Source organism: Anopheles gambiae, chromosome 2 (assembly GCF_943734735.2).
Source record: "Anopheles gambiae chromosome 2, idAnoGambNW_F1_1, whole genome shotgun sequence".
NCBI lineage: Eukaryota > Metazoa > Arthropoda > Insecta > Diptera > Culicidae > Anopheles > Anopheles gambiae.
The window spans coordinates 12,512,446-12,536,195 of record NC_064601.1 but is presented as its reverse complement, the minus strand read 5'-3'; the positions used below and the strand labels follow the sequence as shown (position 1 = coordinate 12,536,195).

The window sequence follows — 23,750 nt, the reverse complement described above, 5'->3', positions numbered from 1 at the left end:
GCTTTACAGTTGCGGTGTGGTGAACGGTACGCTTGACTTAACAACTCTAACTTTGTGCGATTTGCTAAACGATGATAAATGTTAAATATACGTTGATATACGCGCAATATAGAAACGAATACATTCAACACTGTTTTTTTTTTGCTTGCACATACTGCTGCTGCGGGGGAGGGAAGAGAGGTTGTGTTCCCTATTGATTCTCTTTTGTTAAACTTTTCAGTTGCTACAACAAAACCGGGTGTGTAGATGATACGCTACAAATGATCCGTGCATAAACTTTATACACCTCCTATCCGGTTAACTGATCTTATTGCATTCAAACGTAGTAATGTTAAACATCTGTGCAAAACTTGCGATAGAAAACGGTTCGTTACGATGCTTAAGATGGAATGAAGAAAGGACACACAACACACACACCCCAAGCTGTCCGGTGTGTGTGTGTCTCGATTGCCGTTCTGTTTTTGGAACTGTTTCCCTCTCAAACGTTCGACGGGCGTTTCGTACCTTCGTGCTAATAATTAACGCCTAACGCCTTTATAGCTGGACTGTTTGTGTGTGTGTTTAGGTGCTTTAGAATACGAGTGTTTTACGTTCCTTTCTTTTTTAAATAGATATAAAATTGTACTATAAATCTGCATTGCAACGTCCGCGTGCGTTGCACTTGGGGTTTTTGTTTCACAATTTTTGCTTCATTCGCGCCTTTCAAGTGAAATTAGCTTCATAAATTGGGCACACGGCTTCGAATCCGTGCCAATTCGGTTATCGATCGAATCATTTGTTTTTTTCTTTTTGCATTGTTTTGTTCCTAAACATATTTCGCCGTGGCGATGTTAAATTTTGGTGCCATGTTGATCGCAAATCTTACTTAGCTAGATACTTACTTGTATAAACGGTTCTTTTAAACATAGCAAACACATCTGAATAGTTTCCGAATCGGTCTGCGCTTATTTCACGCTAAATGTGGAAGAAACGAATGAGACGAATAGCGCCCGTAATTGCAAACATTATTGCCCCCCTCAGGTCCCACTCTGTCCCTTTGGGGGGGCCGGTATGATGATACACTGCTTCTCCCACCTTCCGGAGCAGTTTCTCCATGTTAGACTAGCTGCCGTCCCTTCTCCATGCGGTCCTTATTGGCCACGGGTTGCCGAAAGCTACGAGCTCCTGCCAGCCCCGTTGGAAGATCCACCACCACCACCACCGTTCTGCTGCTGTGCTGCCTTCTGCTGTTCCAGCTTTGCCTTCCGGTGCAGCATCTCCTGCTTCTTGTGCTCCCGGTGGAAGTCGTCGATCGTGATGTTCAGCCGAAAGATGTGGTGCATGATGAAATCCTCCTCGAGAAACTTCTTCGGCGGTGAGCGCAGCACGGCCAGCGTTTCGCACAGCCCGTTGCACTGGGACCGCACCTTCTGCGGCCCAAGCGTGGCCCCGATGATGACGAGCGCCACCTTGAAAAAGATTCGCACCCCTTCGCAAAGGAAGCAGTCCCACACGCGCAGCAGCGTGTCCCAGGGCAGCGTGCGCGTCATCGCACACAGAAACCAGTCGGTCATGTACAGCAGCGGATCGACGTTGTGCTTCTGCAGGTGGCGGTAAGCGGCCGGGGACGTTTTCTTTAGCAGCCGGTTCAGCATGCCTGCGTCGCGCTGCAACATCTCGAGCCCGGGTGTGAAGTAGTTTTCGAGGTATCTGGAAAGGAGTGGTTTTGGAAACAAAGGCTTAGTGTAAGCGGCGCTGCTCTGTGGCTGGATGGAGCAATGACAATGACGGAGGGTAACCTACTTGTCACAGATAGCGACGAAGCACCAGAACGCCTGCTCGGAGGGCAGCTGCATCAGCAGGAAGGCGGCGATCGGGGCCTGTGCCTGACAGTAGCCCACGGTCGGATTGTACACCGAGTACGCTTTCAGCACGTTGAACAGCTCCTTCTGGCCCGGCTTGTCGTCGTCGATGAACATCTCGTGGTGCGGGAACTGGCGATGCTGATCTTTGCGTATTTCGTCGATGATCTGCGGATTGCCGGGCTGGTCGAGCAGATGCTGGTACCAGTCGGGAAACTTGGCCATCAGATGGTTTGCGCCGGTCAGCAGAAACCATGCCTTCTGTCGCAGCGCGTCCGGGATGCCTTTTCGGCAGCGCTCACGGACCTGTGGAAAAATGGGGTAAAAAGGGACAAAGTATTAGAGGAGCAGGGTTTCCGGATTGCTGCATACACACACACACACACACACACACACACACACACACACACACATGGAATTACCTTTTTGTAGTTCGTGTTCATATATTCTGCCCAGTGCGCCGTCATGTGGATCCACTTCTTTTCGCGTGCGATGATCTGCTCCCGCGTAAGCGTTTCTTTCTTCGGCTTTTCCGAAAACTGGTTGCCACCGTAGAACCCGTGCCGGTCGGGGCACGTCGAGAAGGCACTGGTGGTTGAACACACCGACACGGTGTCGGCATTTTTGCTCGACTGGCGCTGCAGCAGCGACACGGACGTGGTCGACGCGCTACTGTTCGAGGTCGGTGACGCTGCCATGGTGATGGTGGCCATGACCGTCGCCTAGCGTCCGAATGTTAAGTCGTGTGATGTGATGATTGTTTCCTCGCCTTTCCGGTATGAGAACACGGAGTGAAATGTTTCTTCTTGTCGTTTTTTTTTTTCGATGATATGTTGCAGTATGATAACACATAAAACAAAAACTCTCTGTCGGGGAGGGAAAAAGAGAACAACAAAAAACGTTAGCTTAAACGCTGTCACAAAGCTCAAGCGGGACGGTGGAATGAAAGTTGTCTGGGAATAGTAGTGTGTACGATGATCTTGTTTCATAATTTGCACACACCCTCACACCCTGTGCCGGGTTTTTGGACGCTTAGGTCACTTGGATTGTGCCGCGCGACCATATTTCAACCGTCTTTCTACTTGTCACAACACAATCGCAGCCAAAACAACGGCTCGTTAAGATGAACATTCCCACGCATTATGTTATGCATTATTGCCCAAACTCAGCCACGGGATGGAGTGAAAGTGCTGCCTCGTCCGCAATCGAAAGTGGAAGCAGATTGCAAAGAAAATGGAAAAATCTGCATTTAACGCATCCACACCGCAACTGCGTCTGACCTAACTCACCGCTTAGTACAGGGGGAGATGCGAGATAGTGGAAGAATTGGATGTGGAAGTCCTCTTAACAGTAATGCTAGTTATCACTTCACCGGGTAAAGAAACACGAACCACGTGACTGTTGCCAACTCAAGCGCACGTGCAACACTAAGGGAAGCGTGCATCTTGCCCGTGTATCAGACGAGATCGAACTATCGATCGTTTCCGTCAAATGCGAAACCCAGCGCGCGCCGCCGTAAATCTATTTCCACAACAACCGAGGGAGGGTGATATTTTTGGTACCCGCGCCGCTTTGTGTCGTAGGTTGTGGTTTTTGGGGGGTGAGGGCGAAAGATCTAAGCTACACGCACGGAAGAAGATCGCGCCTGTGGAATGGAAATCTGTTCCCTTTCGAAGGGTAGAGGAAATTCCCGTGCAGTTGGCAAAAACTGTAGTGTTGTAGTTGTGCGCCACGGGGCGGCCGAAACTTACCGCCGTGGAAAGTGTGTGTGTGTGCGTGCGTCTAAATATAAACTATCCAACTAGGTCCAACCCCACGAACGAATCAGTAACTCCCGCGTCCGAGTTCCGAGGGGAGTTCTCCCTCCGGGGATTGGCTGCGTTTGCTGCTGGGGCTCGACGGCCGTGCCGAAGCCGAAATTGAGCCGGGTAGAGGGCTTCAGTTTCTTGCAGCGAAGATTCCAACCGGAGGGTCTTCCTGCGCGCCCCGTCCGGAAATAGAATATCAAGAATGGTTCCAAAAAATAAAATCCTTCCCCTCACGATGACACACATCCGGCACAAAACTAAGGCTCGTTCCCGTTGCAAAACATTTCCGTTGCGTCTTTTAGCATCCATTGGGGGTCAACATAACATTCCTACGGGTTAGTTTTTGCTCGAACAAAGGGGCTAAAGGGCTTGAAAGTGCAAAGACAGCGCATTAGTTTTGCTTCGTTTACTTCTTCGATTAATAGCGCATCGGTTGGTGTGAAGATAAAGCTTTAAAGAATGACTAAAGAAACACGTTCAATCACTCCCCCCATTGGCTCGCATAATGTTCATTTGTTTCAATTGAATCAACACCCATACATCGTGTGTCCCTCATCCACATCATCCGAACAAGATCCGGTAAACATCAGAAGGCGCTCGTCGTTCGCGATCATGCTTTTGGGGAAGCTGTTTGTGCAAACGGACAACACTTCTTTTCCCTCCAGAAGATCGCGAACGAAATACAGAGTGCGTGTGTGTGTGTGTGGCCGTCGGAAGGGTTGATTCGTTTAGTGTGTGATTGGGTTGAGAAACGGAATGTGTAAAACGGCACTCATGTGATTGATGGTCGGTGGTAGACGACGGTGAACCGATGCGATGTGGGCGATTGGAGATGCTCGCGTGCATTTGCCACACTACTGGGCCAACCAGTCCACCAGAGAGTGTTCCGGTGTTTGAGATGTAAACCATCGTAAAATTGATGCTTGCAGTGTACAACACAGTGTAGGGCATATGTTTTTAACACATTCGGACTGAATTGAACTTTTTTTCGCTTGTGTTTTAGAGTTAGCAGTTGGAGTGGCTTAGAAAACATCAAATATTGATTTCATTTTAAATTGTTCAAACTCCAGCTAAGTGTAAAGCGCCAAATTGCAATAACATATGCTCAAAACACTGCTTACAATAAGCGGCAGCACGACATGTTAAGCGTTTTAACTAGTGATGGGAGCTCGGAATCGGACCTACCCGATTCCTATTCCGTGTTCGGAATCAATTCTGGAGTCGATTCCGATGCTGAAATCGATTTCGATTCCGATGTTGGAATCGATTTCGATTCCGGAGTCGATTCCGAAGACGATTCCGGAGTTGACTCCGGTGCCAATTAAGCGATCGGCGCTGGAATCGGAATTGACCTCGTAATCGCAAATTGCCCTAGTAACGGAATCAGGATTGACTCCAGAAATAGAATTAGTTCCGGAATGAGAATCAGTGATTGAATTGAAATAAGACGTTTCAGGAGCGAAATCAGTCCGGAAATCTTCATGACAATGGATCGTTTGCAAGTAAATTTGGATTCTTTGCGGCTATCGATACGTAGCATCAGATTCTGATTTCGCAGTCAATACCGATTCCGGAGCCGATTCCGATTCCGAAGCCGATTCCGGAACCAATTACAGAACCGATTCCATTTTCGGAGCTGATTTCAATTCCAGAATCGAATCCGGAAACTGATTCCGAACCTACTATCCGGAGCGAGCCGGAATCGATTCCACAAAAAAATCATTTTTCCCATCACTAGTTTGAACACAGTTTGCACCATTCGCATGGCACATGCGACGCCAACTGCGATGTGAGACATGTTTACTTTGCGTTACTTTGCTACAATGTGCTGCTGCGCCCAGTGCACACGCACACACAAAGCTCATCAACCACTGTTGTGTGTGCACCACCGCCCCGCACTCACAGCACTGGATTGTAAAGTCGTTCACAATCGATTTAACACACCGGCAGACCGTGCCCTAATTATTCGCACAGCAAGTAACGGACGGGGCTATGCCATTCCCGTACAAACAATCTCATTTTCGGTCCGTTCTCCCTTACACCGGATCACCACTCACCATCTCACGGGAAGTGGTGTTGGGGCGGACGGTTGCCTCCCCTGGACCATTTCTAATCGTCGTTCGCGCACTCGTTCGTCTTTTCACGTGCAACGATGCGCAAATTTAAGAGAAGCCTCCTCTCCTCCCAGCGCAGTACGCGCCAAACTAACGGAACGCCAACCAAGTGGACACGGACGAGCATGCACACACACACATCCGAGCACCTTTAAGTCGAATTAGTTTCCCTCTCGCAATTTGGCCAATGGCTCAGTAGTGGCGCATTTTCACATGGTGATACAATTTGTACTTTCGAGAAGATAATTTGTTTACCAGCCGCCAGGAGTTACAATTCGAAGCTAACCGTTCTCTTCCTACATACAGACCTTATTTAGATTCGGATCGAAGCAAAACAAAGTTTGTGTAACAATTCCCGATCGGGTTAAAATTAGCATAACCAACCGTGTCTCCTCCTCGTCCTCCCCCGATGACTATAAAAAGACAAAATAATTGTGCCCGCTAATAAACCGAAGTCCGTTTAAGTCCACCAATGACTTACACGGGTATCTTCGCAAGTGCAAGTGCAAAATTGGAAATACCCAGCTGAATGTAAAAAAAAAAACGTACCGAGGTTGGCCAGCACGGCTACACCACCCCCAACAAGGTGGCCGGGCGAACACCCATCACCGACCCATCCGACCAATCAACCGCGGTTTATCGTTGGTATGGGTAAATTAATTAATTGTACGACTCTGGTGTGTGTTTTGCTCGGCCTGGGCAAACGGTGTACACGCACCCATCGACGAATTGGGCGAGCAGCTCTCTATCTCTATCTCTTTCTCTTTTTCTCTCTCTCTCTCTGTCTCTCTCGGTAAAGAGAAGTGCAATGCAACTGGTTGGATGTACACATTTTGTCCAAAACCGAAGGTTATTTCAATTGCGAACATGTGCGACGCTTCTATTTGTGTTGTGTTTAAATTTGATTTGCTCGCTTCATTTTCTAACGTTTTTTGAAAGGCCTTGAAACAAAGAAAAAAATTATGCATCGTTTAATTAGTATGTAGTGTAGTAAGAACTTGTGGACTATTTGAAACATTGATTGCGCAAGTAAAGGGAAGTAGAGCGTTTAGGGTTTTGTATGATCTTATCTGTCCACGTCACACTATCAACAAGCCGCTGGGTGGGTGAGTCAGGGTCCAGGCACGATGCGGCATACTTCAAACCCGAACGACAGGAGCTATGACATCAACAGTCAGTGTATAACGAAAGAGTGCAGCGAACATCGAGCAAGGCAAGGCAATGTTCTTAGTTTACCATCTCATACGACTGTCTTGAGGCCATCATCGATCAGAAGTGAGAAAAATACATATCCATTCGCCACTCCAAGTATCATCAATTACAACTAAATTCAAATGCTTTCGAAGTGTGAACCAAGCAATGGTGGCTATTAGCTTTTTTTAACGTATTCTCATAGAAAGTTGTTAAAAATTACAACGCGTTGCTGAAATGGTTTGACAAAAACACCTGTCCCTGTCGCCATCCGATGTGTCACACAGGAGAGCACATTGAATGGGGGGATTTCCTTTACCACAACAGCCCATACCATTCGCACCACCAAATCAACAAGTGGTGAAGGCATTGTTTTGGGCCCGCTGCAACATTATGCAAATCAATCCAAACCTAGCACATACTACAAGATTGACGGTGGGAGGGGGGTTTGGCGACATGGGGAAAAGTCCACCAAAACGGCCCCCGGCCAAAAGCGAGCAACCGCGTCAGTTGTTGCCGCGTCAGTCATACGGCGGGCGGTCAGTCCGGCACGAAACGGCGAGAATGAAAAGCAAACAAACACGTTGTTGCTGGTATGCGCGAGAGTGCGCACGAGTGACGCGAGGACAAGGGTATCCCATCAGGGCGAAGGGGAACTGGTTGCAGAAGGGTCGGACGGGTTATATTTACATAGTGGGTCGGCCCGCACCCCCCACCCAAGCATTACAACAACGCCCGCTACTCATTGTTGGTAAGTGTCGCGATCGCAGACACACGATCACAGCCGCAGAGACACATAAACAGGCACACATTTGGAGACACTTTGCGTCCGATTTTCGCTTGTAAAGCTAATAAATCGTACTCCTGGGGGCTCTTCTTCGTGTGGTGTGAGTGTGTACATGCCGTGTGTGTGTGGCTGTGACGGCACGAAGTTGTAATGCGAATTGAGCTGCACACGTTTGATTTGGTATGTTTTGTCTAGCTCGCTTCAAACCGCCTTCCTTTTGTTTTCTATTACGCCCTCCCCGTGTAAGGAATGTGTACAATGGAAAGGCCTTGGATTGTGGACTGCTTGTAGCACACGTTCCGGGACGCATGGACGGACCAACTCTCCCCACCCCTCCCCACGGGGGGCGAATCCACGACACGGTTAAGAAGCTTTCCGTGTTTAGGTAGAAACATGGTTTTCTAACGTCGCAGAAAACAAAGGTATGAACCATCCGAAGTGCAATCCGAGTGGATGATCGAAAAGGGAAAGTTTACGTTTTGCACTCTAAAGTGCCATTCAGCGAGGGAAACATTCCACCAAGGGTGCGGCGTAGAACTCCAAATTGCTTCGTTCTATCCCATTATCTTGTCGCTTTATCGCGCCAACTTCTCTTATCAGCTCGGGTACGGCGCATGATTGTGTGTTGTGTAGCTTTTCCAACGCCCGGTGAGCAATACGCACCACCCTTTTCCCCCTGTGTTGCATGGAATTGTGCCTCCTCTGCCGTCTTCGCGAGCTCTTCACACACAAACACACCCTACAAAGAGACAGCTTAACTTTGTCACGGAAATTTGCAGTACAGTTACTTACATTATCATAAACAAACACGCGGACCAACCCCGGCCACTATCAGCTCATCTCGAATCGGTGCCCGTTTCGTCTCGTCCCCGCGCCCGGGCTAGTCGGTGAAAGCCTCGGTCGAGGCACCCAAAACGGTGTGCAAATTCGATGCGTTTGCCCCTTTTGTACACGTTAGCACAAAACTGTAAAGCGACTGTCGCAGCGAGTGACGGCGTTATCATACGATGCAGGGGTGACGTTGTTTTCAACGCTGTGCTTTCCCGTCCGTCGTACCGTCGGTTGGGAGCGAGTTGATGGCCTTCTCGGGCTGGCTGGGGTAGTAATGCACCGACCGGAAGGTAGCACTTGAGCCAAGAGCCCAACGCACAAATGCACCCGCGTACGAATTGGATCACCGCACACCACTGCACATTGCACACACTCGTCGGTGGGTTTGTGCGTGACTTACGGCGCACTGCACTGCTATTGCTGGTCACTATTGTTTGCTTTTCGCCTTGCGACAGCAGGGCGCAATTTCACGATTTCACTAAATTGGTCGAATTTGTGGGTGGTACCCCAGAGACCAGGGCCACATTTTATCACACACACGAACGGATTGGCACATCACCACCGGTTCATCGGTTACTGACGCCCACTATCGCCGATGGATTATAAATTTTATAGCTTTCCCAGCACAACCAGCAGCAGCAACAATCACATTCCTCGGTACGGGCCCGAGCCACAGAGGGAGAAGCACACAACCAAATTTTGTTCTTCGTACTGCACTACACCTTGAATATGTTTTGATTTTGGAAGGAACGGCACAGAAGCACAAATCACACACGTACCACCGTGGTCGCTGTCGTCGCACTGTATTTACAAATAGTTTTATCGATTTTTCCTGCCCAGATGCCCTCCTGCTGCGGAATGGCAACAAAAACACTTCCCAAATTTGCTTCCTCTCTGTGTTTTCTGAGCATTTCCCGTTTTTTCAGGTATGTGGCGGAATGACAGGTCTGCTCCGAATGCGTGCGTATATACGCTCGGGTTGAGGAGTAACAGCTTCGCTCGGTTCGCACTGTCTGCGCCGAACGTAGGGGCCAATCATTTCGGTTCGGTGCAGAGCCGTTGCCGGGGTGTAAAATAAACCCGGTACGAAATTATTCAATCGCAGTACACATTGATCGAGCAGGAGCAGTATGTGCGCCTGAACCATACTACGAAACATTTGATTTCAGTCTTTCGCAGAGGTCGGACGGACGGAGTACTTTGGAAATTTGCTTTCGATTTTCTTTTTCTTCTACTGGAATCAGCCCAAAAGAACCCAACGGAAAAAATGTCGCTAGCGGTGTTGAGAAAAATTATACGGCCATCGTCCTTAAAATCTCTTCAGTATCAAGCATCGCGGTACATGCAGCATAAAGGAAAGGTAGCGGAACAATGCTCGAATCCGGCCTCCCGTGGTCTCGTGCTAGGCGTGTATGCCGATGAGAATGACCGGTTGGACATTGGCGTACTAACGCCAACGGCGGCCAAATACAATGAGGTAAGTAGCGGGAATTCGCGGGATCTATATGGAAGCAAAAGTTCCAGTAAAGATGTCCTTGTAACATATGCCCAAATTGCAGTCATACACCAGTGGGCGGCTTCTAGAGATGCTTCGATTAGCCGGACCGATGCCTAAGCGGGGTGAGGTGCGGGTCCTGTACAATCTCGAACCCACTTACTCCGCTGTGGCCGTCTGCGGTCTGGGTAGCGAGTGTCTCGGGTATGACGATGTAGAAAAGATGGACATTTCGAAGGAAGCAATACGCATCGCTGCTGCCCGCGGTTGCCAGGAGCTACAGCAGCTAGAAACGAGCCGTATCTACGTGGAAGACTTTGGGCATGCTGAGTCGGCTGCGGAGGGAGCGCACATGGGACTGTGGGTGAACCAGGAGCTGCGAAGCCCGGACCAGCGGAAGTTTGTCCCACAGCTGCAGCTGTACTACGAGCCCGAGCTGCCCTGCGACTCCAACGGATGGCGCATCGGGCTGGCGAAGGCAGAGGCACAGAATCTTGCCCGCCAGCTGCAGGAAACGCCCTCGAATTTGATGACCCCGACAACCTTTGCGCAGAACGTCGTCCAGATACTGTGCAACTCTGGCGTGAACGTGGAGGTGAAGGTGCGCGGATGGGCGGAGAATGAGGAGATGACCTCCTTCCTGACGGTGGCTAAGGGATCCTGCGAACCTCCGATATTTCTCGAGCTAAGCTACTACGGCACCAACACGAAGGAGCGACCGATCGTGCTGATCGGCCAGGGCAACACCTTCGACAGTGGCGGTCTCTGCCTGAAGACGCTGGAGGCTTTGACGGACATGCGGGCGGATATGACGGGTGCGGCATGTGTCGTGGCCGCCAGCCGGGCGATTGCCGCACTGAAGCTGCCGGTTAACATACGCGCCCTGATTCCACTGTGCGAGAATATGCTGGGCTGCAATGCGATGAAGCCGGGCGACGTGATTACGGTCAAGAATGGGAAGAGCATCGAGATCGTGAAGACGAGCAACGAGGCACCGTTGGCGCTGGTGGATGCGCTTCTGTACGCGGAACACTTTGGACCGAAGTACATTGTGGACGTGTCCACCATCTCAAAGGCAACGATCGAATCGTTCGGAAAGGTGTGCGCGGCCGTTTTTACCAACTCGGAAGATCTCTGGCAGCGCATGCAAAATGCCAGCATTCACACGGGCGATCGTGTGTGGCGCCTGCCGCTGTGGAACTACTACACGCAGCAAATCTGTTCGGCCGAGCACGTGGATGTGCAGAACATTGGCAAGGGCGAGGGGGCGAACAGTTGCAAGGCGGCCGCCTTCTTGCGCGAGTTCCTGCCGTGCGGAAAGTGGATGCACATCGATGCGCTAAACGTGATGAAAACGAAGGGCACCGACTTTCCGTACATTCGGCGCGGTATGGCCGGGCGGCCGACGCGAACGCTGATCGAGTTCATCGCCCAGAGCGTTGTGCAGTGCACGGACAGTGGCAGTGGCGGTACCAAAACGGAGTCAGCCCTTTCGAGTCAGCAGATGCGATAGGATTTGAGTATTTTGTTAAAAGGTGTACGCTAAGATGCAAATAAATTTATCTTAAAATAATACCTCGCTGACTTTGAGAGAGGAGAACTTAACGGACGGGTGGAGCACGCTTGAATTTGAAACTGCAGTAAAACTGTGTTGCAGTTGACAAGCGATTTCATTTGACTTCAGCTGAAAGAAGGGAATCAAAACAATCAGCTCGATCAAAGTCCTTCCGTTCATACTTTTAGTCAATTTGCATTTCTACCGCAAGCAACGAAACAATCTCAACTAGTAAGCTTTTAGTATAACTTGCAGAACTACCTCATCACTGCCCACATGATGTTCGCCGTTCGAATTGCCTCCCGAATGGGTAAGTAGAGCAAATTCCTTTGGGATGCTGTATGTCGCTCTCATCTCGCACAGATCAAAACAGTATCTACACGACACGCAGCGATGGACCTTGACCTTTGGACTAACCGGTTAATGTTCTTCCCGTTTGCCGCCTCTTCCAGGCCAGCGCGTCCGATCGCGTTCCATCGCCAGCCTGTCGGCACTTCCGGATACGCACCAGATGCTGCAGAAAACCTGCCGCGATTTTGCGGACAATGAGCTGGTGCCGAATGCGGCCCGGTTCGATCGGGAGCACCTTTACCCGGCCGAGCAGATCCGCAAGATGGGTGAGCTCGGGCTGATGGCAATCTCGGTGAAGGAAGAGTACGGCGGTACCGGTCTGGACTACGTCGCGTACGCCATCGCGATGGAGGAAATTTCGCGCGGATGCGCCTCGGCCGGTGTCATCATGTCGGTAAACAATTCACTGTACCTGGGACCGCTGACGCATTTCGGCAACGAACAGCAACAACAAAAATACGTCGCCGAGTACACCGATGGGTCGCGGGTCGGTTGCTTTGCCCTGTCCGAGCCGGGCAACGGATCGGATGCGGGTGCCGCCTCCACGACGGCCACGCTCAAGGGCGACCACTGGGTGCTGAACGGTACGAAGTGTTGGATCACGAACGGGTACGAGGCCGGTGCGGCCGTCGTGTTTGCCACCACGGACAAATCGCTCAAGCACAAGGGCATTTCCGCGTTCATCGTGCCGAAGGAGACGCCCGGCTTTTCGCTCGGCAAGAAGGAGGACAAGCTGGGCATCCGGGGCTCCTCCACCTGCTCGCTCATCTTCGAGGACTGTGCGATCCCGAGGGAGAATCTGCTCGGCGAGCCGGGTTTCGGGTTCAAAATCGCGATGCAAACGCTCGACGCCGGACGGATCGGAATCGCGAGCCAGGCGCTCGGCATTGCGCAAGCGTCCCTGGAGTGTGCCGTCGATTATGCCAACAAGCGCATCGCGTTCGGCAAGCCGATCGCGAAGCTGCAGGCCATCCAGACGAAGATCGCGGATATGGCCACCCGGCTCGAGGCGGCACGCCTGCTAACGTGGCGAGCGGCTTGGCTGAAGGACAACAAGAAACCGTTCACGAAGGAGGCAGCACAGGCGAAGCTGGCCGCTTCCGAGGCGGCCACGTACTGCGCGCACCAATCGATCCAGGTGCTGGGCGGCATGGGATACGTGTCGGATATGCCGGCCGAGCGGCACTATCGCGATGCGCGCATTACGGAAATTTACGAAGGCACGTCCGAAATTCAGCGACTCGTCATTGCGGGTGCCGTTATCAAGGAGCTGACGGCGTAGGCGGAGTGGGAATGTGTTGAGTGAGTGTGCAATCAGTGTTGAAAGTTTTTCTTTCTCCTTTTGGAAGTTTTTTTGTTTGAGTAGAAGATGTGTAAAAATAAAATTTAAATTATAAAAAAAAACTAAGCTATTAATTATATGTGAACAAAATACCATACACTTTTTTTTCTTTTTTATTATTGACTCTCTATATTCATTCATGCATAAACACTCAAAACCATAAGCTTTAATATACTATTTCCCTGTCCATCCCCGCCGCACAGTATAGAAAAAGTCCTCTTTTGAAAAGGACACAAATTGCTCGGACACATGGACAACCTGGCTCGCGCGCACACATCTACTATTGCCTTTGGATAGGATGAAGCCAACTGACTCAAACTGCTTTAAAAGTTGCCCGCAGATTATTATAAAACTACACCGCCACTATGAACTAGAAGGATTTTTGGACCTACCCCAAGTAAAACCTATAGCAGGTTAAAGACGGGATGAATAATCGAATCACGACATTGGGTGGCGTACAAGCGTTTCCTTGTACGCTTTTTGCAGCGACTAATACAATAATGTTCGTTTGCTTGGCTCATACTAATAGATTAATTAGTACCGAGAGCTTGTTACATGCCGGAGCATTTTAAATGCGCTCACGCGTTGTTTTTTGCTTTCGTAAATGGGTACGAAATTGAGTTTAGCACATTAGAAACGTTAAGCATTAGTGATTAGACAGGAGGGAACAAAAACGTTTCACTGTTTGTTTGTTTGCTGGGTTTTTTTTTTACAAACGATATCACATTGGTTTTACGCCCAAACCGCGCTTGTTTAGTGCAATGCACTTCGGGTGCATCATTTGTTCCCTTTTTTTCTTTTCTCTTTGTGCTGATCTAGAAGCATTCTACTATACTAATAATGCGCCCCCTTGCTCTATTATTCTCATCTTGCGTTTCGTTATTTACTGCTTAAATAAAAAAAACGAGAAAACAGACGCATCTGTTTCCTCCGTATGACTCGAACCTGGAACTGATGAAATGTGCGGAAGCCGCAGCGCAAAAGAGAGCGAATGAATGTTAGCGACGGTTCGTTTTCCGTCCACCGTTTTTTTGTCACTAATGCACTGAGATCTGTTCATGATTAGATACGGTTAGCTTGCATGTTGGATGTTATCCAATTCACACACTGGAAAGAGAGAAAGAGACAGTGACCGGGTGAGTGTTGCTTCCTTTTCAAAGTGTGTTGAGTGCTTACCTTACTTTGCCTACTTCTACTCGTTGACTCCGGCCTCCCTGGTCGTACCTGTACACCGTACACTGCCGTACAACGCTTCTCAGTCGGAATCCTCATCTTCGGCGTTGAATCGAAGCTTTTTCTTAATCAGAAACGACGAATGCCCAGTGGACAGCGGAGTATCACAGCCTGCTGATGCAGTCACACCGTTCGCTACGCTAACGTTCGTTCTTAGCGCTTTGAATAAGGAACTGTTCGGAGTGCTCGTAATCGATTGTTCGCCAACGGCCAGGGACGACAACGACGAATGTGCCGGCGTTGTGCCGTTTTTTCCCGCCGGCGCTGGTGCTTCTTCTCCATCGCCCTTTCCACCGCCCGATGCGTCCAAATCCTGTGACAGTGAGCCGAGGGGACGGAAATCGTTGTCACTATCGTTTAGCGATGATGCGGCGGTGGGTGAGTTGGAGAAGGACGCCTTCAGGTTGCGGCGCGAATCGTTCAATATCGACAGATCGTCCGCATCGTCCTCAAACCTATCCGAGGGAGGTGAAAAGTTGTTAACAAAACTTTTTCTTTTTTTTTTTGCAAATTACGTTCAAAAACATACCACAAAATGCGCAACGGGGAACAGAAGACACGGCTTGCGTGCCGCGAACCGGAATGGCTCTGCTGCGTCTGCTGAAACTGTAGATGGTGCCTGTGCAGATGGTCGTTGTGGTGGTGGTGGTGGTTGAGGGGCGTCGAGTTAACGATCCGTACCGTCGGTGTGCGGGTCGGTGGCATGGAGTTGTTGAGCGTCGGAGTAATTTGCACACTGTCCTTGTCCGTGCCGCCACCATCCTGCGTACCGGCCGTACGATCGCAGTCGTCACCAGCGGCCGTGCATGCGCTACTATCGAACCCGGTGCCGCTAAAATCCATCTCATTGTCATCATCCGCCAGCAGGCTGGAACAGTGCTCCTGGAACGATCGTGACGCACCGAATGCGATACCCGTCCGGGAACAGCTGCCAACGGACAGATTCGAACCGTTGCAGCTTCTCGCCGTTTTGTTCGCCGCCTTCTGCTGTCCCCTTTCCACCTTCGCGTCGGGAGAATCTTTCCGGTGCTGTAGTCGAAAGCACGCTACCAGCCACATTACCGCAACGAGCACGAATCGCGCCAGGCTGGAAAGCTTCCGGCAGAGGTAGGACCCGGTACGCTCGAAGATTCGCCTTCGCCTTCGCGCTTCGTACAGCTTTTGAAGCATCGGATGCTTCAGTAGCACGTCGACGGTGGGTCGCTCGGTCGGCACCGGGCGCATCATGCTGTGGATGATGTCCTTCAGCGTGGGAGAAACCTTGCGCGCCAACAGCTCGGGCAGGGGCTGCCCGTTGCGCAAACGCTGCCACATTCGCCCGTTCGGTGGCAGCTCGAGATTGCAGGCCAGCTCGAGTGTCGCTATGCCGAGGCTAAAGATGTCGGCCGCCTTCGTGTACGTGCCCTCCATCAGCTCCGGTGCCATGTAGCGCGAATCACCCTCGGTGGCGTACCGCGGATTGCTCTTCGTCAGATCGAACACGATCCCGAAGTCGGCCAGCTTGCAGGTTCCGTCGTCCGTCACGAGAATGTTGTCCAGCTTAATGTCCAGATGGATGAGGTTGCGATCGTGCAGGCTTTTAAGCGCCAGCAGCAGATCGAGCAGTATCGACCAGATGCGTTCGTCCGGCAGCTGCTGCTGCTCGCGTGCGTACACCTCCAGATTTTCGCGACACAGCTCCATCTGCATGTACAGCCGATCATCCTGCTCCCACGCCTGGTACAGCTTGACGCAGTTCTCGTGGTCGGAGAACTGCTCGTACCGGCGCACCTCCTCCAGGCACAGCTGGCGGCACTGCGAGCTGCGGAAGTAGGTTTTCGACTTTTTCACCGCGTACAGCCGACCGTCCGTGCGGCTGCGCACCTTGAACACCTCCCCGAACGAACCTTCGCCCACCTTGGTCAGTTGCTCGAAGCACTGCTCGTAGTACGTTTCCGGTTTGTGTCGGTTGTACAGTGCGCTCAGCTCGGCCCGGCTGTCATCGAGCCGGAACGAGATTACGTTCGCCATCGAAGCATTAATGCTGCGATTCAGCGGCTGCATGAGCTTCGGCGGTCGTCGTCTGCTGAACGCATCGTGCAGTCCGCGTGGCTACAATGAGACAGAGGAAAGGGGGCATTGAACTAAGCGGTACAAAATTATTGCACGCTTACGTGGCGTCGTTTTTGATTCCTCTACATACCTTCTTAAAGGAGAACGAAAATTCATCCTCTTCAAATAGTTCGGGCAACGGCAGCGGAGACTTCATGTTTAACCGGTTCCTTTAGCCACAACCCACTACCGATCTTACCACCCCAAACACAAATCCCACCCCACTGTTTTTGTTCACATCAAGTCACCGGTTCCCTTTGTCCTTTTCCCACACGCTGTCTCTCTTTCACACTCTCACGCGTTCGATAATCCGTGTGCTATTCCTTAACGGGCACAGCTTTTTGTTCTTTCAAGCACAGTTTGTAAAATATCCGTATGAAGCAGACCTTCACTGCGATATGTTTTTGGTGATATTCCGAATTGCAATAAATGGAAATCGGCGCAACCGCTTACTTCGGACAGCCGAGATTGCGTCAACCGCTAGTCGTTGCCGTTGTGAGGTTAGGAGATCGAGCGCCACGGTTCGACGCTTTGCAGCTGACTGTTTGGGCGTGTTTGAGCGCTAATTTTCGCGAAACCTTTTTCCCTCCACTTGCACTGGATGCGTTAATGCATCGTTTCGGCACACAAAACACATATTATCGTTCAGATGATGGCGTTAATTCGCTGGTCAGGCCGCAAAAGTGTCTCTGTTTTGGCAAGCAATCTCTTTGTTGTTTGCACTTTGATTTGAAGTGCGTTCGTTTTTTTGAAAACTGACGTTTTGCGTTAAGCCTTTTCGGAAAGGGCCTTTTTGTGCGACAGGGTTTTTCGCTAACATTTGCATCAAATGCGGCACCGTTTAACCTTTTAAAGCGAAAATTTACTCGTTTTCCATGTTGGTCAACAATATTCATAGCATAAGATACTTCTTGTACTTTAATTGCTCTTTTAGAGAAAACGTACGTAATTTTCCACAAAGATCTATTTTCGAAAAGGCCTTTTTTGTCTGTGTCACTTTTAGCACGCACTGTACGTACGAGAGCGAGAAGGAAGATGGAGAAGCATTTTGAAGAAACAATCGCAACTGACAAAAGCAGCCGACGGTTTCCAACGCACAACAACGCCTCGCTACCAGCTCAACCTTTGCACCGAAAACGCTTGTCTATTTGTGGTTGAATTATATTTTCTATTCATTTTACTCACCGACGTAACGCATCAGCAATATACCCACAGCACGCCACATGAACCAGTAACAAAACCGTAAGTAATGTGAAGATAAAAACACGAGCTCGCGTACGCGCCATTTTACATCCTGCACTGATCGCTCAAGCTGCAAGCAACCGGGTGTGTGTGTGCAATGGCGATTTAAGAAACTTACGGGAAATGTTACGTTTTATTTCTTTTCTTTTCAGTGTTGTGTGTATTACACGAAAACCCATGCCATCATGTCTTCCGGCACAGCGTTCAAAGAACAGATCAAGAAAGTACGCCGGGAGATACAGCTTTCGTGCGATTCGAAATCGTTGCTGCGGGCATTGAAGGACACTCAGCGCTGTTTGGAGGGATTGGCGGGCGAGCCCAACTACAAGCTCTGTGTGGCCCACCTCGTAAAGGAGCTAGTCGATTGGGTTGGGCTTAAGGAAGATCGGGACTGGGAGACGGCCGCCGGCAAGGCTTGCCGGTCGTTGTTCGAGGAGTTTCTGCACGCTTGCCACGATGCGGAGAAAACGACACGGTGCTTCCTGGTGGCCCGACTGTACAATGCGTTCGTGGCGCTCAACCGGAAAGATAGCTGCCGGTGGACGAAGCTACACATCGCTCGGCTAATGAGCTTGTTTGCGATCGAGGATGAGCAGGCGGATCTGTACGCACGGGTCAAGCGGGCCGTGCTTAAGACGGTACACGAGATGGCAAAAAGCGCCAACGCGGAAGAGATCGAACACGGTGCCGATTTGTTGATAGAAATGCAGCGCAAACTGTTGGTACACGAGGCGGGTAAGCCACGAACAGCCGATGGCATCCGTCAATCGGCGCTGGACCTATTCCGGGAAGTGTTCGACAACGGGATGGCCATACTCTGCCGATTGCATTCCGTCAGTCTGGCAAAAGCGAAACAGCTGTACCAAACCATTATGGACACGATGCTGAATATCGTTAAGCCGGACGAGCAGGAGCTGATCAGCTTGCTAGGAGATGCCGTTGGCTATCTGGAGACCATTCTAGCGTACGCCGTGGGAGACAATGCGAACTACTGTCAGTTTGCCGGATTCCTCGCCATATTCGAAGCCATTCGTAGCGAACCGTATGCCAACTGTTACACGCTGATACGACTGTCGGTGAAGCTCGTCAAACAAGAGCAACCTACGGCACGACAGCTCGAGGAAATTGCCGCGACTGTTCGCGCACTGCTCGCAACGTTTGCTTCCCACCAGCTAGTGGTACGGGTAGCCATATTCCTCACCTGTCAGTCCATTCCCCATTTGTGCCGGTTGCCGCAGGAGCTAGCGCTGAGCGTGTCACAGTCAGTTATAAGCTTGTTTGAAGCACTCTTGCACTTCGTGCGGCACTGTCCATCGGACACGGTGCCCGAGATTTGTCGCGCGTGCACAAGCTCCCGGCGCCACCTGGCCATCAAGCTGCTGAGCATGCTGATGCATTTTAACATCGTGCAGGCAAGGGATGCGGCCGACCAAAAGCCGTACGAGGGCAAGCTGTCCTACTCGGTGAGTCGCGGGTGCGACCTGATCAAGCGTAAGCTAACCCTGCTCGAAGAGCTTGCCTGTGAGCGAAAGCGATCCCTGATCGAGAGCTCGATGCGTTACAGCGTCTCCTGGCTGAAGTACGTCATAACGCTCCAGTGCAAGCAGGAGGCGCAAGTCGCCGAGGAGGTGGAAGAAATTGTGCAAATGCTGAAGCTAATCATAGGCGTGCAGAATCGCTACCGTTTTGAGTTCCTGTCCGATATGCATCTGGTACGACTGCTGGATAGTACCCACACCGACCAAGCCGGTTCGAATGCGTCCGCCTCTTGCTGGCCGAACGTAAGCGTTCGTTTGCTTCGGCTGCTGCTAACGTTACGTGATTCATCGGCTGCGGCCGCATCGAGCGAGGAGCACACAGCATCAGTCAGCGCGATCGTACGATCGATTATGTGCTACCAGGTCAACGCACCGGAGACGGATCCGATACGTTCGCTTACCGTTTTGCAGCTGTTCGAGCATCCGTCGTTCGATCGGTTCGGATTCGCGTTCGACTGTGTGCCGACGAGAGCGGAACAGTTCACCATACTGGCGGAGGAAATGGCACTGGTGTCTAAGTACAAAACGTCCAACTCGCTGCCGGTCTGGGAGTACATGGAGCAGCTGGCCCAGGTGGGCGATATTCGCGAACACTGTCTTACCTTCGGGATGGCGCTGCACGGTTTTAGCGAGAATGATGCCGCAAAGCTACCGGAGTCGATGATGGATACGCTGCTCGATGCGTTGAAGCAGTACCGGCCGGCAAACGCACTCGAACGCGTGAAACGGTGCGCCTCCCTGGCCATCGTTTCCTACCACACGTTCACCTTGGCCGGCCGGTCGACGTTGAACCGGTGGCGAGACATCCCATTCAAGGTGGAGCAGCTGCGCAACGGTCAAATTGACGAGATCCTGCTGGAGAATCAGCTCGATCGCGAAGCACAGCTAGTGGGACGGCTGGAAGCGATACGGAAGCACTACGGCGAGCTGATGGCAGCCCTGGAGGCGGACAACTTTCAATCCCTGTGGGTACTGCCGTCGATAGCGCAGATTTCTAGCATACTGGACAATACGGCCCGCCTGTACCATCTCAACTATCATCCCCATCGGGCGGTAGAGTTGCAGCTGTTGAATTTGCTGCTTGTCTCACAGCGACGCGACGTGCGGCCGCTTGATCAGTGCGCTTCGTTGGCATTTCTGCTGGAACAGCACCAACTGGCGGACGTACAGCTGAAGGAGAGGAGGCGAAACAACCCAAACGCCGTCCAAAAGCATGCCGGAGGCTCGCTGGAATTGGTGGAGTACCTGGCAAAGCGGGCCACAACCTTGCTGCATCCTCCGGGTAGCATCGACGATGTTCCGGCCAACCGTAAATTTCAGCTGTTAAATCTCTATCTTGCGCTCGCGGTGTACCTCGCTTCCGTGGGCGAACTGGCACCGGCGCTCCGGCTCATACAGCGAGCTCTAGATCATGTAAACCAGTCAACCAATGTCGATACGATCGCCCAACTATTCCAGGGGCGGACGGCGCAAATTCTCTTCCGCCTGACGGTTGAGCACGGACTGCCATGGCCCGAATCCGTACCACCGCTCGCGTTCATGAAGCGCATGCTGGCCAGCTTTAACGATCTGCAGAAAATTTCCTCCGAGCACACGTTTACGCTTTCGCTGGCCACGGTCGAGATGACGATCGAGGTGCTGCAGCATCTGATCGTGCGGTACGATACGGGGCCGCTGATCGAGCCGCACGTGGAGCAGCTGCTAAAGTTTGTGATGCGCAGGGGAGCCGGGTTGCGCGTGATGCAATTGCTGCTGCTGTACGGGCAGATGTGTGCCGATATGCAGAAGCTGGATCGATGCGAGGTAAGGATAATGGATCGTCATCGTGTTATCGTTAAGCTGGAGCAATCTAATACTCAGCATATTCTTTCTTTTGAAGGTCATACTGGGTTACCTAGACCGTTTGCTGATGTTGCGTCCGATTCTATCCGCGGGAAACAGGGAAAAGGGCATGTTGATGGACCATGTAACACGGGCAGGAGATGGTGGACACCACAAAGCCATCAACAGTGCGCCACTCGGCACGCAAAGCGTCGTTCAGGATTTGGTGGACGTGGAGCGAGAAGCGGCCCCCAAAAATAGAATCATTCCCGTACGTATTATTAACGTCAGCTTTGTTCATTTGTTTTTTTAACTAATTTCATTGAATCTCTTTCTCCAGAAAATCGCTGCATTGGGCGTAGCTATCGGGAACGAAACAGTTGTTGAACAGTATCTTATGTTCCATCACGCGCCTGGTTGCGATTGCCGCTACTGTAGCTACCCACAGTACAAATCGATGGCGTTTCAAACGGCCGCCCTCGCGGTGAGACTCGCCGTCCTGCAGCGTACCCAGCCGACCAACTATATCGAACGTTCCTACGCGACGCTGTGCGAGCATTGGCGGACGCAAATACATCCAAACTCTGTCCGCCACTGGAACGTCCCGGCCTACCGAACGGATCTGACCGTGACCATGATACGGACGCTTCTGCAGAGGGGACAGTTTTTGGTCCGCCAGGAGCATTACGAGGCAGCCCGGGAAGCGTACCGGTGGGCCTCCGAACTTACCGTACCAGGCACCGATCCGGCACTGTCTGCCGATGTACAGTACAACGCAAATGCGCTAGCAATGCTGATGCATCGTCCCGTTCGTACAAAGCGAAGTCGTTCGATGATTGAAGCACGCTATACAGAATTGCTTGCCAGGTTGGGTAAGGCAAGTAGCGGTAGCAGCTCCCCGGACATGGCCTTGCTGACCACAAACCTGAGCAACTTGATGGTCAAAACTCCCAAATCGGATCCGATCGCATATGGTGGGCGCACGGCAGCGGCCCGAGCGCCGCCCAAAACGGTTGATCGTGTGAATGAGCTGATACGGCAGGCTGCCTCACGACGCCATCAGCTGAAAACATCCGGTCCGGATGCGCTGCTCGTACCGGATGGGACCATCCCGAGTCGGACGTACTCTGCGTCGGCACGCAAACCTAAGACGGTGAACATTTTCGTCGATTCTCCACCGAATCGGCCCGGGAGGGCTAATGCGGTTCCGACGACGGTTGGAAAAGCGATAAAACCTACAGGTACGAAGCTTAAGTCGAAGGCATTGGAGCCCGAACTGGCGGATCCGATGGAAGAAGGGTGCGAGAGTAGCAAAGATGCAAAGTTACCGGAAAGCAGTCGGCGTGGAGAAAAACGTGAAATGGCCAATCTACCACGGCCCGAAACTGATCCAGTGACACCGAAACGGGCAACGGATTCGTATAAGGATGCTTTGCTGATCGGAACTCCTGCCAGCACACTAGTATCAACTCGCCCTAATAAAACCGGTAATAAAACGGCCGGCCGTAAGGTTCGCCGCTTGGTGGTGGAAGATTTTCCCAGCCTAAGCGAATCGAGTGACACCGACGCGTCTACGAAAACGCCCCGTGCGACAACACACAAGCCCCCCACTTCCGACAGTCCGGCACTGAATGGATCGTTTCGCGATGTGCTGGTGCTCGGCGATGCGGCGAAAAAGCACGACAGCAGCGTTGTGATCGTGCTGGACGATTCGGCGAACGATAGTGGCCGCCAGTCGGACGAGGCAATCGAAACCAGCTTCGATCACAGCCACGCCGTGTCGGCAGACAAGCGAACGGGGCTTTCGCTCAAAACCTATTCCGATCGAAAGCGCTTGCTCGGCAGTGGTGGTGGGCCGTTGTCCGCATCTTCCTCATCGGCTGCCCGGTTGGCGGCCGCCAAGCGAAGAACGCCATTGCTGGCAACGAAAACCAAACTACGATTTGATGATCCCAGCCCGGAGCGGATCGTTTGTGGCGGTGGTAATGACGGCGTGAAGAAGCAGCACCAGACAGAGACCAGCGTAGTAGTAGTTAGCGAGCTTGATGGCAAAAAGCAAATAATAGCAAATAATAACGTTGCAAAGGATACAGCTTTGGACGAAAAATCCAACGGACGTTCGCGGACGAAAAAAGCCATGGATCCACCAGTTCCAACCAGTATCGAACCGGCAAAGGTGGAACCGCGCATGAGCACTATCGCTTCGCGCACCAGACAGCGTCGCAAGCGGATCTGAGAGTGATGAGGAAGATTATTTATATGCCAGCCTTGTTGTACTTTCCTGCTCGAGACCAATGTTTCTATTGTATTTTATTGTTAAGTAGTGTTCGTAGCATCACTGAACTGAAAACTATCGTTTTTAAGGCAAATCGATAAGAGAAATAAACGACCAAAATGAATTTACCTCCAAACCACTCGATAGTGTGTGTGTTTGTGTGTCGTTGAATGAGGTATTGAAGGATCACCATGGAAACGGCTTGTAAAGAAGCAGGCAGTGGCAAATAATGCAA

At 51.3% G+C, this 23,750-nt stretch overlaps 5 protein-coding genes across 9 annotated transcripts; 3 read left to right on the top strand and 2 right to left on the bottom strand.

The window, feature by feature from the left end:
• Positions 1 to 794: 794 nt before the first annotated feature.
• LOC1281172 (TBC1 domain family member whacked) lies at positions 795 to 9,528 on the bottom strand. 2 transcript variants are annotated; one of them, XM_321110.6, is made up of 4 exons: positions 8,534 to 9,528; positions 2,264 to 2,707; positions 1,783 to 2,147; positions 795 to 1,689 (listed from the first exon to the last, which is right to left on the bottom strand). In XM_321110.6, the coding sequence occupies exons 2-4, from the start codon at positions 2,552 to 2,554 to the stop codon at positions 1,155 to 1,157; spliced, it is 1,191 nt and encodes a 396-aa protein (XP_321110.6). In that variant the 5' UTR covers positions 2,555 to 2,707; positions 8,534 to 9,528; the 3' UTR covers positions 795 to 1,154. The 2 variants fall into 2 exon arrangements, with proteins under 2 accessions (XP_321110.6, XP_061506429.1); XM_061650445.1 differs by lacking the exon at positions 8,534 to 9,528 and adding an exon at positions 3,131 to 3,416.
• Positions 9,529 to 9,594: 66 nt separating this feature from the next.
• LOC1281173 (cytosol aminopeptidase) lies at positions 9,595 to 11,642 on the top strand. Its single transcript, XM_321111.4, has 2 exons — positions 9,595 to 10,049; positions 10,132 to 11,642. The coding sequence occupies exons 1-2, from the start codon at positions 9,840 to 9,842 to the stop codon at positions 11,578 to 11,580; spliced, it is 1,659 nt and encodes a 552-aa protein (XP_321111.3). The 5' UTR covers positions 9,595 to 9,839; the 3' UTR covers positions 11,581 to 11,642.
• A 98-nt stretch (positions 11,643 to 11,740) lies between these two features.
• LOC1281174 (short-chain specific acyl-CoA dehydrogenase, mitochondrial) lies at positions 11,741 to 13,377 on the top strand. The gene is made up of 2 exons (XM_321112.6): positions 11,741 to 11,932; positions 12,075 to 13,377. Exons 1-2 carry the CDS (start codon positions 11,899 to 11,901, stop codon positions 13,253 to 13,255), a joined length of 1,215 nt encoding a protein of 404 aa, XP_321112.6. The 5' UTR covers positions 11,741 to 11,898; the 3' UTR covers positions 13,256 to 13,377.
• Positions 13,378 to 14,239: 862 nt separating this feature from the next.
• LOC3290534 (membrane-associated tyrosine- and threonine-specific cdc2-inhibitory kinase) lies at positions 14,240 to 17,499 on the bottom strand. Of its 3 annotated transcripts, none has more exons than XR_009765439.1 (4): positions 16,731 to 17,498; positions 15,078 to 16,639; positions 14,497 to 15,003; positions 14,240 to 14,422 (listed from the first exon to the last, which is right to left on the bottom strand). XR_009765439.1 is itself a non-coding variant. In XM_061650444.1 (3 exons), exons 1-3 carry the CDS (start codon positions 16,794 to 16,796, stop codon positions 14,571 to 14,573), a joined length of 2,061 nt encoding a protein of 686 aa, XP_061506428.1. In that variant the 5' UTR covers positions 16,797 to 17,499; the 3' UTR covers positions 14,240 to 14,570. The 3 variants fall into 3 exon arrangements, 1 of the variants encoding a protein (XP_061506428.1); XR_009765438.1 differs by having other exon boundaries at positions 14,492 to 15,003; positions 16,731 to 17,495; XM_061650444.1 differs by having other exon boundaries at positions 14,240 to 15,003; positions 16,731 to 17,499.
• A 187-nt stretch (positions 17,500 to 17,686) lies between these two features.
• Positions 17,687 to 23,652, top strand: LOC1281175 (uncharacterized). Of its 2 annotated transcripts, none has more exons than XM_321113.5 (4): positions 17,687 to 17,881; positions 18,034 to 21,222; positions 21,299 to 21,511; positions 21,581 to 23,652. In XM_321113.5, the coding sequence occupies exons 2-4, from the start codon at positions 18,067 to 18,069 to the stop codon at positions 23,474 to 23,476; spliced, it is 5,265 nt and encodes a 1,754-aa protein (XP_321113.4). In that variant the 5' UTR covers positions 17,687 to 17,881; positions 18,034 to 18,066; the 3' UTR covers positions 23,477 to 23,652. The 2 variants fall into 2 exon arrangements, with proteins under 2 accessions (XP_321113.4, XP_061506426.1); XM_061650442.1 differs by having other exon boundaries at positions 17,687 to 17,965.
• The last annotated feature ends 98 nt before the right edge of the window (positions 23,653 to 23,750 follow it).

Excerpts from the sequence above, each read along its gene's own strand:
- LOC1281173 (XM_321111.4), top strand. The coding sequence starts at position 9,840 with ATGTCGCTAGCGGTGTTGAGAAAAATTATACGGCCATCGTCCTTAAAA. Across the intron at positions 10,050-10,131 it reads CGGCGGCCAAATACAATGAG|TCATACACCAGTGGGCGGCT; the intron begins GTAAGTAGCGGG and ends CCCAAATTGCAG.
- LOC1281175 (XM_321113.5), top strand. The coding sequence starts at position 18,067 with ATGTCTTCCGGCACAGCGTTCAAAGAACAGATCAAGAAAGTACGCCGG. Across the intron at positions 21,223-21,298 it reads AGAAGCTGGATCGATGCGAG|GTCATACTGGGTTACCTAGA; the intron begins GTAAGGATAATG and ends TTTCTTTTGAAG. Across the intron at positions 21,512-21,580 it reads CCAAAAATAGAATCATTCCC|AAAATCGCTGCATTGGGCGT; the intron begins GTACGTATTATT and ends CTCTTTCTCCAG.
- LOC1281174 (XM_321112.6), top strand. The coding sequence starts at position 11,899 with ATGATGTTCGCCGTTCGAATTGCCTCCCGAATGG. Across the intron at positions 11,933-12,074 it reads TCGAATTGCCTCCCGAATGG|GCCAGCGCGTCCGATCGCGT; the intron begins GTAAGTAGAGCA and ends CGCCTCTTCCAG.
- LOC1281172 (XM_321110.6), bottom strand. The coding sequence starts at position 2,554 with ATGGCCACCATCACCATGGCAGCGTCACCGACCTCGAACAGTAGCGCG. Across the intron at positions 2,148-2,263 it reads TGAACACGAACTACAAAAAG|GTCCGTGAGCGCTGCCGAAA; the intron begins GTAATTCCATGT and ends ATTTTTCCACAG. Across the intron at positions 1,690-1,782 it reads TTCGTCGCTATCTGTGACAA|ATACCTCGAAAACTACTTCA; the intron begins GTAGGTTACCCT and ends ACTCCTTTCCAG.
- LOC3290534 (XM_061650444.1), bottom strand. The coding sequence starts at position 16,796 with ATGAAGTCTCCGCTGCCGTTGCCCGAACTATTTGAAGAGGATGAATTT. Across the intron at positions 16,640-16,730 it reads TTTCGTTCTCCTTTAAGAAG|CCACGCGGACTGCACGATGC; the intron begins GTATGTAGAGGA and ends GTCTCATTGTAG. Across the intron at positions 15,004-15,077 it reads TCCCCGTTGCGCATTTTGTG|GTTTGAGGACGATGCGGACG; the intron begins GTATGTTTTTGA and ends TCCCTCGGATAG.